We start from the raw sequence: 17,150 nt of genomic DNA on the forward strand, positions 1-17,150 counted from the left end.
ACCTTATCTAAGCTATGACTCAGGGGGAGCAACTAGAAAGACAATTCAACCAACATGATTAATCAAACTCATACACTTAGGATTATGTTTACTTTCTGCTTAGAATGGTTAGATAAAAAAGGTTTACCAAACCCTACAACATAACATCGGAATAGATTGGGATGATAGTACGTCAAGGAAGCTTTGTCGAAGACATGTCTAGGCTGAATCTTGTGTATTCTACCTGGTGCACTAGACTTAGTGGATATGACTGAAGCTACCCCAGTCAAACATGGGCTAGTTAGACCAAAATTTAGTATTAAGTTTTTTGAGCGAGAACAATTTGGAAAGTCTTCAGCAAGTGGTCCACAGTTGATACACAAGAAGACCATATGCCTTGCCACTGAACTGAAAACTTATCCTTAGGAAGCTTGCTTGATTAACCCAAAGTTAAGTTTGAATCTAACATGGGTTCAATAAGTTTTTTCAATATTTCAAATTAACCTTAAACCTAATTAATATCGAAACTTAATTAAAACTATTTTAAAAAACTTAATTAAACTTAATTTTAAAAACTTAATTAAAATTATTTTAAAATTTTTAATTAAAATTATATTAAAAACTTAATTAAAATTATTTAAAAAACTTAATTAAATTATTTTAAAAAAACTTAATTAAATTATTTTAAAAAACTTAATTAAAATTATATTTTTTTAAAATAAAAATCGGTTGTTCCGTCGATCGAAAACCAGGTTCGGTCGACCTAACAAAAATACAATTTTTAATTTATCGGTCGACCGAATACTTTTATCGGTCGAAGATATAGTAAATCGTAATACATTTTTGACCGTTCACCTAACTTGTTTCTCTGCTAGCGTAAATTCATCGGTCGACCGAATAAGTGTCCGGTCGACCGAACATCGAAAACCTGGTCACCGTGTTAAAGGGATCGGTCGACCAAACCTTGGATCGGTCGACTGATCAGCCTCTATATATACGTGTTCGAGCAGAACACAAGCCTCACACCAACTCCTTCTATCCTCTTTTCCTCCTTACCTTCGAAGCCATTTTGCTGGTCCTAGCATCCTTTGGTGTGCGACAATGCCTCGGTATTCTCCTCTTATACTTTTCTTCTTTATTTACATATTGCTCATTTTTTTTATTTTTTATTTTATGATAGTGGAAAAAGTAGAGCAATTGCGCAACAAGAGGCTAGTTCTCTTAATCCCAGTCAGGACCCTAGGTTTTCATCTGAGAAATTGCGTCAATCTTTTCCAAATAAAAAATTTAAGGTGATAGGTACTCGTTGTCTTGATCTTCAATTCTATCAAACTTACTATCCGGAAGCCATAGAGATCAACCAATACTTTCAGCTAGATAGCATTGTCTTTTGTCGACATGCTTATAATCCCATTCTCTGTTCTGAATTTTATCACAACCTGTGTGAACTTGACCACCATCACTATAGGACTAGAGTAGCCACCAGAGAGATGTTGTTTGATCTAGATATGTTTCTTCGATTTTTATGGATTCGACCTTTGATGAACCGTATATTTTTCAGTGCTTCTCTTACAAACCTATTACCTGCTCCTTTTGCTCATCTTACTCTTGATCTTATGTATGCCGATTTTTTTGAGGGAGCTCATCCTAAGAAGATGTTTACTGTACCATTAAGTCCAACTGATAACACCCTTTATAAAATGGTTGTTTCGTGTATTCATCCTTTATCGTCTAGGGATCAGGGGGTTATGCATCATGTTCATCTCTTTTTAATGTATGCATTACGACACCCTCTTGACTTTGACTTAGGATACTGGGTTTACCGTTCTATTATCTACTATTCGGGGTACAACACCTCGAATAAAGTTCACATGATCCAGTGTCATGTCCTCACTGCATACATTGCTTCTTTAGGGGTCGGAGTTCACTGTGGTGAACTAATTGAGTTATCTAATTTCGATCTTGTCGGTATTAGGCAGTTGCCTTTGGCTGGGATTAGGACTAGTGCTGAGGGCCTTGTGTATAAACGGACTCATCCACATTATGTTCCACCGGCTGTTGACGACCCTATTGCTGAAGAAGATCTGATCCCAGTTACTGCGCCTCCTCCTGTGTTTATTGATCCAGGATTTGCCATGACGCCTTACTTTGACTTTGCTTAGAGCAGTTCATATGCACCTCCTCCTCCGACTAGTGACTTCTTTACCCATCTTCGTGATGATATTTTTAGTTGATTTACCTCCTTAGAGACGAAGATAGATGATCAGTACAACTCCCTTCAAGGTCAAATTGCAGACTTTCGTCAAGAAATGATGGATCGTACTGATGCTTTAGAAAAGGAGCAGCGGAGGATGTTTGATTATTTTCGAGATGGTGAGGATGAGGAGGAGTGATTTTAGGGTTTATTATTTCTGACTTGTTGTCTCTATTAACTACCTTGGGTTATGACTGAGTATGATCTTAAGTATTTTTCAGTTATGAACTTCTTTAGTAGTTTTTGGTAAAATTTATAGAATAGGTTTCTTAACATGCTTTCAAAATATTACTTCGTAATTTTTCAAATTATTTTTGTAAAAATTCCCATTTCAAATTTTGTTTTCAAAACCTATTTCAAACTTTTTTATCTTTCTGGAGTAGCCTAGATCTTTACCGTAAAATTGCATGATCCTATAGTTTTAGGAGCCAACATCTCACAAGCGTAGCAGGATCCCTTGCTTGATAACTTAGAATGAGTGAGATGTTTAGGACCTAACCTAAGATTTCAGATGCTTATGTCAGTGCATCGTTATAAATCTGGGCTTTAAACAAAATACATGGATCAATTTGAGTTAACTAGCTAGTAACAACCTAGTTAGTCCTATATACTCATATTGACCAACCTGAGTCAATAGCTACTATCTTGTGGTAGTTAGCCTTGAACAAAGGTTGAACATTTCATCATAAGGATATTTTTTTTTCCTTAGTTTTTCTAACCATGCTTGGACTTTTAGGTTGTTGTCAATTTTAGGGGGAGCTTTGAGCTATATCTTTAAAAGTCTATTTTACAAATTTTCAAAAAATTTCTCTTTTTAAGTTCATTTTAAAAATCATTTTTGACAATTTTTTTTTGAAATATTTCTATAAGTTTCAACTTAGTGGAAATTTTCACAATTTTCCACTTCTAAGCCTTTTCAAAATTATATATTCCTCTACTCTTCCTAACTTTTTCTTAAAAAAAAAGGAACATTTACAAATATTACTGTTTTTTAACTTGTTGAACATTTTTTCTATCATTTTAACTTCCTTAACTTTTCAAAGATTCTTTATGTTTTCAAAATTTTACTCTTTATTTTGTCTTTATTTCAAAAATAATAAATAAAATTCTTTTCAGAGATGTTAATGATAATAATACTTTTACATAGAAACAAAAGAATACTTTACCCTTACTAGATTTTTATCTTTGCTATGTTACTACAATCTTAAACTTTTCCACCAATTACTATACTTTTAGCCTGGTGAAATTTTTTTCCACAGGTTCAAAATTAAACTAAGTTATTAACTTTAGTTTTTTTGCACTCAAAGGTTTTTTTTGAGCATTATTTATTTTGAGGCCTTCCTCTATTTTTGATGTGCGTCAAAGGGGGAGAGATAGTAAATTCAAGGGGAGTTGTTTAACTCAGGGGGAGAGTTAAAAGATTAAAATGCTTTTAAATGCTTGTTTATTTAAATTATGCATATTTTAACTTAACTTTGAACCTTGGTTAACAAACATCAAAAAAGGGGAGATTGTTGGTGCAAGTTGCACCATAATCAAACCTAAGTTTTGATATTGTCAAAGGTTCAAGTTAAGTCTTGTTGTGATCTAACAAGTTGACTGAGTGTGAAGGCTGTTTACTCAACCGGGAAAGACCTAGTTGGAGGCTAGGCAGGAGAAATCTTAGCAGCTCGTGGAACCCAGGTGAAAGTCCAAGTGGGTTGAGGGGACCCGACACTTGGCGGTGTGATCGAGAGGTCTGGAGGACCGAAGATCAAGAGAAAAGTCCTGGTGAGCCGATCAAAGCTAAGTGAAAAGTCCAAACTAGATATGAAGGATCTAAGTTTGGCATGTAGGTTGAGGTAAACAACTGGAGGAGCGACAGTGAGGTCGGGTTCCCGAAGGGAGCAACCTTAGGTCGCTGATCCAACTGAAGAAACCGGGAAGGTTTCCAAGTTGAGATCAAGATAGTTCTACTGTCTTTTATATTACTTATGCATTATAATATTATTGTGCTAACATTTGTTTTGCAGGATGTTTTGTCTAATACTGTTTTGTAGGTCCGGCTGGATCGGTCGATCGAACAAGGAGAAATTAAAGGAGTGTTTAGATCAGACCAGAACAGACCAGAGTCCGATCATAGCTTGATCGGTCGACTGAATAGTAAGATCGGTCAACTGAACCCTGATGACTCAGCACAAACAACACCGATCAGAAGCAGAAGGAAATAGAGCTGATCGGTCGACCGAACCCATGGATCGGTCAACCGAACCAATCAACATTAAACCACCATTTAATGAGGATCTTGGCAAATCTTGACAAACAGGGAAGGAGCCTGTTCGGTCGACCGAAAAGAGGGATCGATCGACCAAACCCTTAATGACCAGTTAATGCAAAAGATTGAGCCAGCGTCAGACTCAAGCCAGGAAGGAAGTGAGCTGGTTCAATCGACCGAACAGAGGGATCGGTCGATCGAATCGCAAAAATACTTATAAAAAGGGGCTCGAGATCTGAAGCTGTACAATACTATTTTCTGATCATCACAAAGCTCATCTCTGCAAGCGGACCATGCCACAAATCTTCTACGACTCTTCAAGCTACTCCGTCCGGAAGTATCGACTGCGCTTCAATCTTCATTTACTATTGCCGGTAAAACTTTATTTGTATTGCACTTAAATTCATATAAGATAGTAGGATTATTACTATCTTATATCTTTGTATCTGTACGATCTGCTTCTTTCCGAGGATTTCGGAAAGAAGGGTTATAGTGGATTGTCCATCGGTGCGATCAAGGATCGCGGGCCTTCGAGTAGGAGTCGACCTAGACTCCGAACGAAGTAAACGAACTTGTCTTTCATTTTACTTTTCGCTGCACGATTCTGTTTTCTAAAGAAAAAGAAAAGTTTTGAAAAGCACGATATTCACCCCCCCTTCAATCGCACTCATCCGATCTAACAATTAGTATTTTCACTGATAAAGTTGAAAATGCTTTTAAAATCTACTAACTTTAGAAACTTTAAGGTTTTCCAAAAAAATTTGAAAATACTGAGTTCTTCCAAAAAAACTTTAAAAGATTTAAGATTAAAGTTCTTCAAAACAAAAGTTAAAATACTAAATGTTGCAACATTAAAAATTATTTTAAAGTAGTTTGGAAAAAGTTAAACAGTTTTCAAAATAAATTTTCAAGACATGTAATAATTTTAAAAATAGATTTTTGAAAAAGTAAAACGCAATGTTTTCAAGGTTTTGTGGACTTATTTATCTCCCCCCTGAACCTGAAAGGATTTCAAAATAGATATTTGAAAAGTATAATAGGATTTTCAAGCAAAGTGAAGATGGTTTTCAAAATACTTTCCATAAAGATTTTTGCTAATATTTTCAAAACACTTTGCTAGTATTTTTCACAAACTTGAAAAAAATAATTTTTGAAATAGCATTTGAATAAAACTACGTTTTAATAAGTATTTTTCAAATAGCTTTTCTAAAGTGATTTTTAATATATTTTAAGTATTAAATATGAGTTTTTCAAGCAATTGCCCCTCTTAAATTGATACTCCCCCTTAATTTGATATTAAGGTTACTAAAGTTTGGATTTGTTTAACTTACTCAAAATACTACCTCCCCTAAATTTGAGATTATGTTAAAAATAATATTCATTTAAAATTGGTCCTTAAATGTCTTAGCCTCTTAGGGTTAGATCCAAACTAATAGTTTAATAATATTTCCAAGGAGTATTTTCAAAATATTTATGAGGGGACTAAAGATTTTTCAAAATTGCTTGTTTACTTTTAAACTATTTGGAAGAATTTTCAATCCTTCCTCCCCCTTAAGTTAACACCTTCTGATTATCTTTGTTAAGTACAAGAATTTTTACCTAAGTATCTAAGGGATTTATTAAGATATACTTCATCATTAATTAATTATTCTTGGATTAAGTTAAGAAATTTATTACTAACTCAATAATAATTAATTTGTTGCTAACTCAATACTTATTTGATTAAAATAACTTAAATTTCGTATTAATTGATTGAGTTAATTGACTAGTGAGAGTATTAATTTTAATTTTAAGTGTTAATTAAGTTTAACTTAAACAAATTATTGATTAAAGTTGTAAGTTTGAGTTAAATTTATTAGAGTTATTAAACAGAGTTAAATAAACATGAATCAATCTTTAATAAATTATGATTTAATTTAAATTAAAGTTAAGATGTTGAAATTAAAGTTGATTAAGTTAAATTAAGGTTAAGTTTTAATTAATTTTTTAATGTAAAGTCAAATTTAAAGTGAATTAGAGTAAAATTAATGTTTTAATTAAAGTAAAGTTAAGTTTAGATTAATATTTTGAGTTTTTAATTCAATTAAATTTTAATTAATTATTTAATTCAGTTTAAAGTTTAAGTTAATTAAATTTTAATTGATTTAATTGTTTGTTAAATAAGGTTTAAGTTTTAAATTATGTGCCTAAAGTTTTTTTTAATTTTTAGAATGATTTTAAAATAATTTTTTAAAAATAATTTTAAATAAATTTTAAAAATGTTTTTTAGATAATTCCAAATAATTTTAAAATAATTTTTAAAATAATTTTTGAAATGATTTTAAAATAATTTTTAAAATGATTTTAAAATAATTTTTAAAATGATTTTAAAATAATTTTAAAACTATTTTTAATAATTTTTTAAAATGATTTTTTTAAACCAAAATCTTTAATTTAATTTAATTTAATTTTAATTTGACTTAATTTAATTTAAATTAAATTGAAATATTTTGCCTTACTCATCTCACCCGATCTATATTTTCAATCAGGGAATTCTATGATTTTATGAGATGAATTAAATTCAATTTTAGGGTTGGGTTTAACTTTGTATTAGATTCATATTTTGAGTTTTTAATTCAATTAAATTTTAATTAATTATTTAATTCAGTTTAAAGTTTAAGTTAATTAAATTTTAATTGATTTAATTGTTTGTTAAATAAGGTTTAAGTTTTAAATTATGTGCCTAAAGTTTTTTTTAATTTTTAGAATGATTTTAAAATAATTTTTTAAAAATAATTTTAAATAATTTTTAAAAATGTTTTTTAGATAATTCCAAATAATTTTAAAATAATTTTTGAAATAATCTTAAAATAAATTTTAAAATGATTTTAAAATAATTTTAAAAATGACTTTAAAATAAATTTTAAAATGATTTTAAAATAAATTTTAAAATTATTTTTAAAATGATTTTTTTAAACCAAAATCTTTAATTTAATTTAATTTAATTTTAATTTGACTTAATTTAATTTAAATTAAATTGAAATATTTTGCCTTACTCATCTCACCCGATCTATATTTTCAATCAGGGAATTCTATGATTTTATGAGATGAATTAAATTCAATTTTATGGTTGGGTTTAACTTTGTATTAGATTCAAGTTTAGCTTTTGGCTCAATAAATAGATATTTTTTGGATAAATTTCTAGACTATGATGAGTCACTTGTAGGGCCGACCCTGACTTTTGGGGGCCCTTGGGCGAAAAAAGTAATTTTCATTTATTATTATCAATTAAATTATTAAGGATAAGGTTTAAATCAATTAATTGAGATTTATCTTGTTTCGTTAAGTTTCATTTATTTAAAATTTCATAATTATTTAAAGTTGTATTTTTATTAATTTTGGAATTATTTGAATTTCAAAATTAATTAATTTATTTAAATTGACTTGGTCAATGTTTTGTTTGATCAAATCAAAGTTGATGTGGTTTTGATTGACTTGATCAGAATCTAAATTTGTTTTAGAATTTTTTTATATTTAACTCGGTATGTAAATCTAGATTATCATGTACATTATTTAAATTATTACTGATAGGAGTATTTTGGTAAATATTACTAACCTCAAGCGTGACCCTTAATGTTGCAGGCTTCTTCGTTGGATTTGACTCAAGCCTGGATTTATTTCTGTCTTTTCCTTCCCGTTTTAACGACTCCTCATGAAGCTTGGTTAGACAGGTTCAAAACTCGTGGGTATTTTTGACCTTTCCTATCTACAGGTAACTTTGTTAGCAGGTAATAAATCTGAAATAAATTTTATTACCTTTTGATTTGCTTCCGAGTTCTAAGAAACTTGTTTTAGCACCATGCCACCATCGAAGTCGTTCATCAAGATAAAGCTTTCCATTTGCATTCTCCATAGGTGAAATTCGTTCTTCTCGTATATCTCGTATGGTGGTAGTTGTGGATGCTCCGTCCTTCTTGAAGAGACATTGGTATACTTGCAAAAAGAAAAATATTGACAAAAAGCAATTTCCAAGACTTTGTCTTGGGGCAAGTAATGTGAGAGATAAGGAAATGAGGATGTTTTACCAATTTCAAAAATAATAAAATAATAATAATAATAAAATATTATGATAACTTTTGTCAAAATGGTTATTTCACCGATTCTAACTAATAGTGAAAAAATAAAGATGAATTTTTCAAAAAAAAAATTAGAGGGGAAAAAATGAAAGGCGTAAGAATAATTTTTATACAAAAATGATATATAATTTTCTTTCAAAAAGGAACCCCTTGCCTGATTGGTGGTTGCACTAATTCAGAGCGGTACCCGCTCTGATACCAATTGTTGGATTGATTACGCATGTGAGAGGGGGGGGGGGGGGGGGGAATCACGTGGTTTTCAAAAACTCATTTTTTTGTGTTTTGAAATCAAAGTAAAGTATGCAGTGGAAAACCTAAAAACGAAAATCCAATCACCAGGAAACGCAGACGATTTTACTTGGTTCGGAGTCTTTGGCGACTCCTACTTCAAGACCCAGGTTCTGCAGACCTATCGATGGGTAACCTACTAAATGCCTCTTCCGGTACCTCTGGAAGAGGGAATCGAGTACAGAGAGAGTTCGGAGAAGTGTAATAGACTATACTTTCCATTTGCAGAATTTAAGTACAAATAAAAATCTCGTTACTGACACTTTAGGAATTTATGTGAAGGTACTCGTGTGTCGGGGTCGGTTTATTGGTCAAGATCGGAAGTCCTCAGAGCAATCGTCGAACATAGCAGCTTTGTAGCAGAGGCATAGCAGGAGCCCGGAGTAGTTGGAGCCTCAAATGGACGTGTAGTAGTTCGTATGTGTGTTGTTGAAGAAGCGTTGGGCGAGCAGCCTTAAATAGTACATGGAAGGCGCCTTCCATAGCCATGGAAGGCGCTTCCAATGAGGTAAGTTTGATCCCGAACAGTCCGAAACTTATCTGTCGCGACGCCAAAATTTTATCCTATGGAATGTGCATTCTATGAACAGTACGAAGGTGCCTTCGGACACTATTCATCCGAAGACAATTTTCTTCTTTTCTTCTTTTACCCTGTAAAACAATGTTAGTCCAAAAATACCCTGCAGAATAAGTATTAGGGTAATTTAATAATAATGCAGAGTAGTAATTAGTTTCTGTCCTTCTATGACTAGGAATTAGTCAAGGTCTCAGCTTAGGAATCCCAAATAGACCTAAACTAGACTGGCGTCTACTGTCCCTTCAACTGGGATGCGTCCTTATTTGGTTACTCTCCTCCAGTGACTTACCTTAACTTACCAATTTGCCAGACATCCGGTCAACCCGTCGACCTATCTGGACTTCGTGCCAACTATCCGGTCGACCCGTTGACCTAGCTGGATTTCGTACCAGCTATTCGGTCGGCCTGTCGACCTAGTTGAATTTTATACCAGCTATCCGGTCGGCCCTTCGACCTAACTAGATTTCGTATCAGGTATCCGGTTAGCCCATCGACCTAGCTGGATTTCGTACCAACTATCCGATCGACCCGTTGACCTAGTTGGATTTCGTACCAGCTATCCAGTCGATTCGTCGACCTAGCTAGATTTCCTGACTTAATCAAGTGGTTAGATCATAACAAAGCTTAACTTAACTTATCATTTATCAAAACCTGAGTTAGACCATTAGTGCAAAACCGCACTAACATACAACACACTCTCCCGTAGTAAGGAAGGAAGTTGGAGCTCCACCCCTACCAATTTCCCAAAAGTAGTAAAGCAATATGGTTCATGTTGGTGGTCGCTTAACTCATAAGAAGGGGGAGACCTGAGTGCCACTCAATGGGCCAAGCTATCGATTCAGGTAGCTGTACATAAAAAAGTGAGACTTCCAATCTTTGTTAGAGGAAGACATGCCCTTAAAAAATGTACACTTGGGCCAAGACTACACCATGAAAACACCGAGTTTCGATCGTTTGAGGGAGTAGAAGTGGTGGAAAAGCTGAGGGGTTAAAGGAATGTCACATAGGCGGCATAGAACTACCATCCCGCATATAGTACGAAAAGCATTGTGAGCAAATTGAGACAACGAGATACAAAAATATTGACTCAGCGCAGAAAAGAAAGGAGGAATGGGAAATTGCAGACCTTCAAAAAGCTGATCCTTGAAGAAGGTCACAAAACCAGAAGGAGGATAACCAGGATAGTTGTTAGGCCCAGGGAGGTGAAGGTTGTAGGCTTCAGAAAGTTTCAAGCTAGATTACACTAGCCTCAGATCACTCCTATCAAAATCAGAGCGGAAGAAGGCATACCAGAAGGCTAAGGTTTCTACAGCCATGATCGAATCGAAAAATGAAGGAGCAAGTGAAAAGGGAAAATGAATACTTACGAAGGATTCACGGAGGTTAACGCAAACAGGCAGAGAAGGAGAAGTCGGAAGAAGTAGAAGCATCGATGAACAACCGCTTGATGCTTTTAAGATTTTTAAACTAAAACCATTAAGGGGCATAGAGATGTGAGCCAGACAATCGAAATGACACTGAGAAGGATAGCCGTTGGGTCACTAGAAGGGAAGCACTATCGAGTCCCGTGTAGAAAGCGTTCGTTAGGCATCGTGTCAAAAGGAGTCACAGAGACATGTGTCAGCTTCCTATGAAACAACATTTATGATAGAAGAGACAGGGAAATCATGAGGCTGATATGGGGTCATCGGTGCCATCCCTTGAGGATCGACAATTCCATGCGACTGCATTGGGAAAAGGAGTAGATGGTGGAGGGAATTGTTGGTCAAGACTTGGCACCTCGCCCCAGCCTCAGAACAGGAGTGGGATTCAAATTTGGCTAAATACCAAATTATGCAGTGGAAGTCACGATCACATGTTTCTCTAAAGGTCGTAGAGGTTAAGTCTGCGGGCGTATTTTCTTGGATCAACAACGACCTCTCGAGTGGCTTTCTAGACTTCGTTCCAGCACGAGTTATAAGCAAGCATGCTCTCGCGATCAATGACCTCCCGGTCGGGTTCCAAACTCTCGCCCCAGCGTGAGTTATAAGCGAACATGTTTTCGCGACCAACGACTTCTCAGTCGGGTTCTAGACTCTCACCTCAACGTGACTTATAAGCAAGCATGCTCTTACGACCAACGACCTCCTGGTCAGGTTCCGGATTCTCTCTCCAGTGCGAGTTATAAACGAGCATGCTCTCGTGACCAACGACCTCCCGGTCGGGTTCTAGACTCTTGCCTTAGTGTGAGTTATAAGGGAGCATGCTCTTGTGACCAATGACCTCTCGATCAGGTTCCAAACTCTTGCCCCAAGGCGAGTTATAAGCGAGCATGCTCTCGCGACCAACGACCTCTTGGTCGAGTTCCAGACTCTCACCCCAACGCGAGTTATAAGCGAGCATGCTCTCGCGACCAACAACCTCTCGGTCAACTCTCTAGACTCTTGCCCTAGCGCGAGTTATAAGCGAGAATGCTCTCGCGATCAACGACCTCTCGGTCGGGCTACAGACTCTCGCACCAATACGGGGTATAAGCAAGCACGACTCTTACGACCACTTGTTAACAACATGGCCATTGGTTTTGCTCCCATATGTTCAAACATTGCGCCAACGTCACCGGGCTAATAGCAGCACTGGGACAGTGATGTTTGTTTAAACATCGCCACCGTCACCGGACTAATAGCAACATTTGGACAGTGATACAAGTAGGATTCGACCTTTGCAAAGATAGTCAGCCACACGCCGGTCCCTTGTATGCAGGTTAAGTCACAAGCGTACCAAAGTTTAGTCAGTCGGACTTGAGACTCCTTCGACTAGACTTGAAGGGGTGGCTTGTGATACAGTGCGTAAAGGAGGGGCTCGATAAAGCCAGGAAGTCAAAAGTCAAGAGGGCGTGACAGTCAATAGTCAAGAGGACGTGACAGTACAGTCAATTGTCAAGGGAAGACGGGAATCAGGGCCGCTTCACATCACCAACCGCATAATTACTGGTCGGCCGCAGACAGGGCAAGTCCCCGGGTCTAAGCCTTGGAATAAGACAATCCCTGACTGGGTCTGCAGTAGCCAGATCATGATGGCTGGATCGTTGGCCACCGTCTCCGATAAGCCCCAGCTGGGTCGACATAGCTCAACCTCTTCATCAAGGCTCAATCCTTGTAGCATATCTGAGCTGTCACCCCGACTTGTTTGCAGCTGAACCCGTGCGGGATGGATAACGTTAAGCGACAACAATGTCAGAGAATCATAACCTCCTGTCAAAGAATAGCTACCATCAGTTAAGGAATATTCAGTGGTCTGTCACACACTGAAGATGGAACCTTGCTCCGGCCAATGGGAGGCTGCTAGAGGTCCTCCCTCCCCCGACATAACCTAACACTTGACATCCTCTAGCAGCGATCAGGCTCAAAAGGCAGGCAGAGTCTTATAAAAAGGGAGATCCTTTTCATTGGTCAGGTACGCGCACATTCGCACGTATTTTCAATAGTTCTTTTTTCCTTTGTTCGAACAGTACTTTTCCGAGGAAAAAAACCTGACTTGAGCGTCGGAGGATCTGTGCCAGAGACTTTTTTTCCTGATTTCTAGTCTCTAACACTCGATGTGCTTGTCTGCGCAGGACCCAAGTACCACTGACTTCGTTACTATAGACCTTTAGTGCCACGTGGGGGTTCATTTTTCGGACGTACATATACAGGATGCGTCAAAGTCGTCTTTCCGTTAACACCGACACCACATTCGCCGACCTCCGTCCGGATAGGATCATATAGATTTATTTGTATTTGTCAAATAAAAATATAGATGAGTAATTATATATAAACCATTAACTCGTGATGGTATTAGTTTTAAATTATCCTTATATATATACATGTGGCGGTTATTGTACAGTGGAAGGTTCTTATGAGTTACTGAGAAGGCTTGTGCCAAATACCAGGATCCTCGACTTCTTTTTCTCAGTAATGGCTGTGCTTCTCCTCCAATGACTTGGAATAATCTTGACTTGTAGCTAGCCATCAGTGTGAATCTTCTACCATGTGTATCGATCTGTCTTTGTGAACAAAAGGAAAACAAAAAGTCTTTCTAATTTCTGGTAGACATATCACATCTCCTTCTCTGTAATTTCGATCCTTAAAAGTTTGTTTAATTTAATGAGGATTGACCGACTCATTTCAGGTTTTTTATTATTATCAGTAATTAGTTTTCCCACTGACCTTTGAACTTTGACCTTTGACAAGTCAAGAATAATATCAATAATGACAAAAGAAAGAAAGACCCACAAGTCCTCAATATTTAATATATATAACACGAACCTTAACCACAATAACTACGAAACATTCACTACAATTTCAGTGAGAAAACAAATAAAAAGGACCACCACAATAATAACAAGCATGGCACACGAAACGCTTTGTCGTTTCCCTAGTCAATCAGAAACCATTCACTATCACAAACGTGAGACATGGCTAACGATAACTCTCAATAACCTAACACATCAACTGGCATTCAATCAAAGCAAAGCTTTCACCTGTGCCCTGGTAGGTAGGATCGACCTTTCTGAATTGCAGGGAAAGAGTTGGCGCATTAATTAAACAGCGAAGAGTGAACGCTAATGGTTTCTTCCTCTTTTTCAGACATATAGATGCGCATATCCACTACATTTTCTTTGTGTCTCCAACTCCAAGTCAAGATTCCAAGTCTGCGAAGAAGCACAAAACTGGTGACAAATGGAAATTAAAGAGCCTGAGAAGTCGAGAAAGACCCTGGTATTTGGCACAGTCCTTCTCAGTAACTCATACGAATCTTCCCCAGAAGTTATTATATAAACTTAATATTATTAATAATAATTAATATCAAAGAGTAATAAAAAAAAAATACTGACAGAAAAGAATAGAATAACGGTAAATTAGAGAAAAATCCCCAATCACAATGCTAATTTTGCATACAATTTTCATGTCCAAAAAATTTTATTTTTACTCTCTGCATGCAAAGTATTACTTGTTTCAACTCTCTCATGCAAATATTGATACCTAAATTGCCCCTCAAATTTTTTAGGTACAAAAAGTCCAAAATTGAGTACAAAAAGTTCAAAAACGAGTATAATTCTTTTTAAAGTCAGTACTTTATATTAAAAATCGAATATATTTTCTATCAAAATTATCCCTCTTATTTTTAAGTATTAAAAGTCTAAAAATAAGTATAATTCTGGTTAAATTCAGCACTTTACACTATAATCTAGTATTCTATACTAGGATCTAGTATATTTTCTATTGAAATTAACCCTCATATTTTTCGGTATAATAGTCTAAAAATGAGTATAATTCCTATTAAATTCAACACATTAAATTAAAATTGAGTATATTTTGAGGTGAAAAAAAAAACGTACTCAATTTGATAGAAAATATACTAGATTCTAATTTAATATACTGAATTTAAGAGGATTTATACTGATTTTTGGACTTTTTGTATCTAAAAATATCATGAACAATTAAATAAATATATTTAACTAGGGAGTGAAAACAAAGATTTTCATGGATGGAGACTACGTGAATTTGTTTATGTATGCAAATTTTCCCGAAGAATAATCTCTTTGTGGTTACAGTCGCCATCAGATTGTAGGGCAACCAGCACAGAGCAACGGATTATAAGTAGGGCGACACATGCTTGTTTCAAAGGGCAAATCACAGAGCATAGTAGTCTTAAAGCTCTCGCAACAATTACTCTGCCATGACATCCTCTTCCCTGAGCTTCACCGTCCGCCGGCAAGAGCCCATTCTGGTGGCCCCTGCATCCGCCACCCCTCACGAATTCAAGCGCCTCTCCGACGTGGACGACCAGGATGGCCTGCGGTTCCACATCCCGGTGATCCAATTCTACGGCAATCACCCTTCGATGGCAGGACGCGACCCCGGGAAGGTGATCCGGGAAGCCTTGTCCAGAGCGCTCGTCTTCTACTACCCTTTCGCCGGCCGGCTGAGGGAGACGGAGGGGAGGAAGTTGGTGGTGGAGTGCACCGGGGAGGGCGTGTTGTTCGTCGAGGCCGACGCGGATGTCAGTCTCGAGCAGTTCGGCAACGCCCTGCAACCGCCCTTCCCCTGTTTGGAGGAGCTCATCTGGAACGTCCCTGGCTCCGACGGCGTCCTCGATTGCCCGTTGCTCTTGATCCAGATCACGCGCTTGCTCTGCGGCGGCTTCGTCTTCGCGCTCCGCCTCAACCACACCATGTCTGACGCTCCCGGCCTCGTCCAGTTCATGAACGCCGTTGCGGAGCTGGCTCGAGGGGCGGCCGCTCCATCCTTGGCTCCGGTGTGGGCGCGTGAGATACTGGAGGCGCGGCAACCTCCCAAGGTCACGTGCCTTCTCCGTGAGTATGAAGACGTCGCCGGCACCATCGTCCCCTTCGACGATATGGTGCACCACTCCTTCTTCTTCGGCGAGGCCGAGGTGGCTGCGCTCCGGAAGCGCGTGCCGCCGCACCTCCGCAACAGCTCCACCTTCGAGATCCTCACCGCCTGCCTCTGGAAGTGCCGCACCGTCGCCATCGGGGCTGCCGCCGACGAGGAGGTCCGGATGATCTGCATTGTCAACGCCCGCGGCAAGGCCGGCCTGGACCTCCCGGCAGGGTACTACGGGAACGCCTTCGCGTTCTCGGTGGCGGTGTCTACGGTGGGAAAGCTGAGCGCCAACCCCATCGGCTACGCGCTGGACCTGATCAAGAAGGCCAAGTCGAGGGTGACCGACGAGTACATGAGGTCGCTGGCGGACCTGATGGTCCTGCGGGGGCGGCCCCACTTCACGGTGGTGCGGTCGTACCTGGTCTCCGACGTGACTCGAGCAGGGTTCGAGGACGTGGACTTCGGGTGGGGGAAGGCGGCCTACGGAGGTCCGGCAAAGGGCGGCGTCGGAGCCATCCCCGGAGTGGCGAGCTTCTACATACCTTTCAGGAACGGGATCGTTGTTCCAGTGTGTTTACCAGGCCCCGCCATGGACAAGTTGGTACAAGCAATGAATAGAATGATCGGGGAAGACTACAATGACGCAAAGGACCAACAGCGACATGGCACCTTCGTTGCCTCTGCTCTTTGAGCTCAATTATTTTCATGGATCTATTGATCAGATAAAAACTACGGATTTAGTATTTATTGATGAATGATGATGGAAGGAACAATGTCAGTGTTCGGCAGATAATAAATTGAAACAATTAAATAACTCGTTTTGGCTAGGGTGAAGTCTGAATATCTGAATGAACAGTTGCTATCTCTCATCCGTTTGATAGTAATAACTAATGAGATGAAATGTCCGACACTGATTATTTTTTAATACGAAATATGAAATGAAATGAAAATGTATGGGGAAGGAGATTTTGTTTCAGGAGTTGCGTTTGATGAAGAAATTGTGTTGGAGATTGTATCTCTAGATTGAGATCATGGAATAATTCAGTGTGGACTTGTTTTCGCTTATCGATTCTCTCAGTTGCTTATTTCCTAATAATATCAATTTGACTGACTGACTGACTGCCAGCTCACAATTAATATAAACACCACGGACGGAGAAACATGGGTAACTACCAGATCGGAGTCCTGCATCTTCGAATTGGCTTCCGCAGCCGACGCGTGTCCACTGGAAGCGTAAACTACCAAAGACCGGGCACGAGTCGATATGTCATCGGATACTGCGCCAGGGCCAACCCACCCCGGATCGCGTGCTCGCGGC

At 37.8% G+C, this 17,150-nt stretch overlaps 1 protein-coding gene across 1 annotated transcript; it reads left to right on the forward strand.

The window, feature by feature from the left end:
* Nucleotides 1-15,117: 15,117 nt before the first annotated feature.
* On the forward strand, nt 15,118-16,864 carry LOC122006282 (benzyl alcohol O-benzoyltransferase-like). The gene has a single exon (XM_042561731.1). The coding sequence runs from the start codon at nt 15,165-15,167 to the stop codon at nt 16,521-16,523; it is 1,359 nt and encodes a 452-aa protein (XP_042417665.1). The 5' UTR covers nt 15,118-15,164; the 3' UTR covers nt 16,524-16,864.
* The last annotated feature ends 286 nt before the right edge of the window (nt 16,865-17,150 follow it).

This window comes from Zingiber officinale, chromosome 7B (genome assembly GCF_018446385.1).
Source record: "Zingiber officinale cultivar Zhangliang chromosome 7B, Zo_v1.1, whole genome shotgun sequence".
Classification (NCBI taxonomy): Eukaryota; Viridiplantae; Streptophyta; class Magnoliopsida; order Zingiberales; family Zingiberaceae; genus Zingiber; species Zingiber officinale.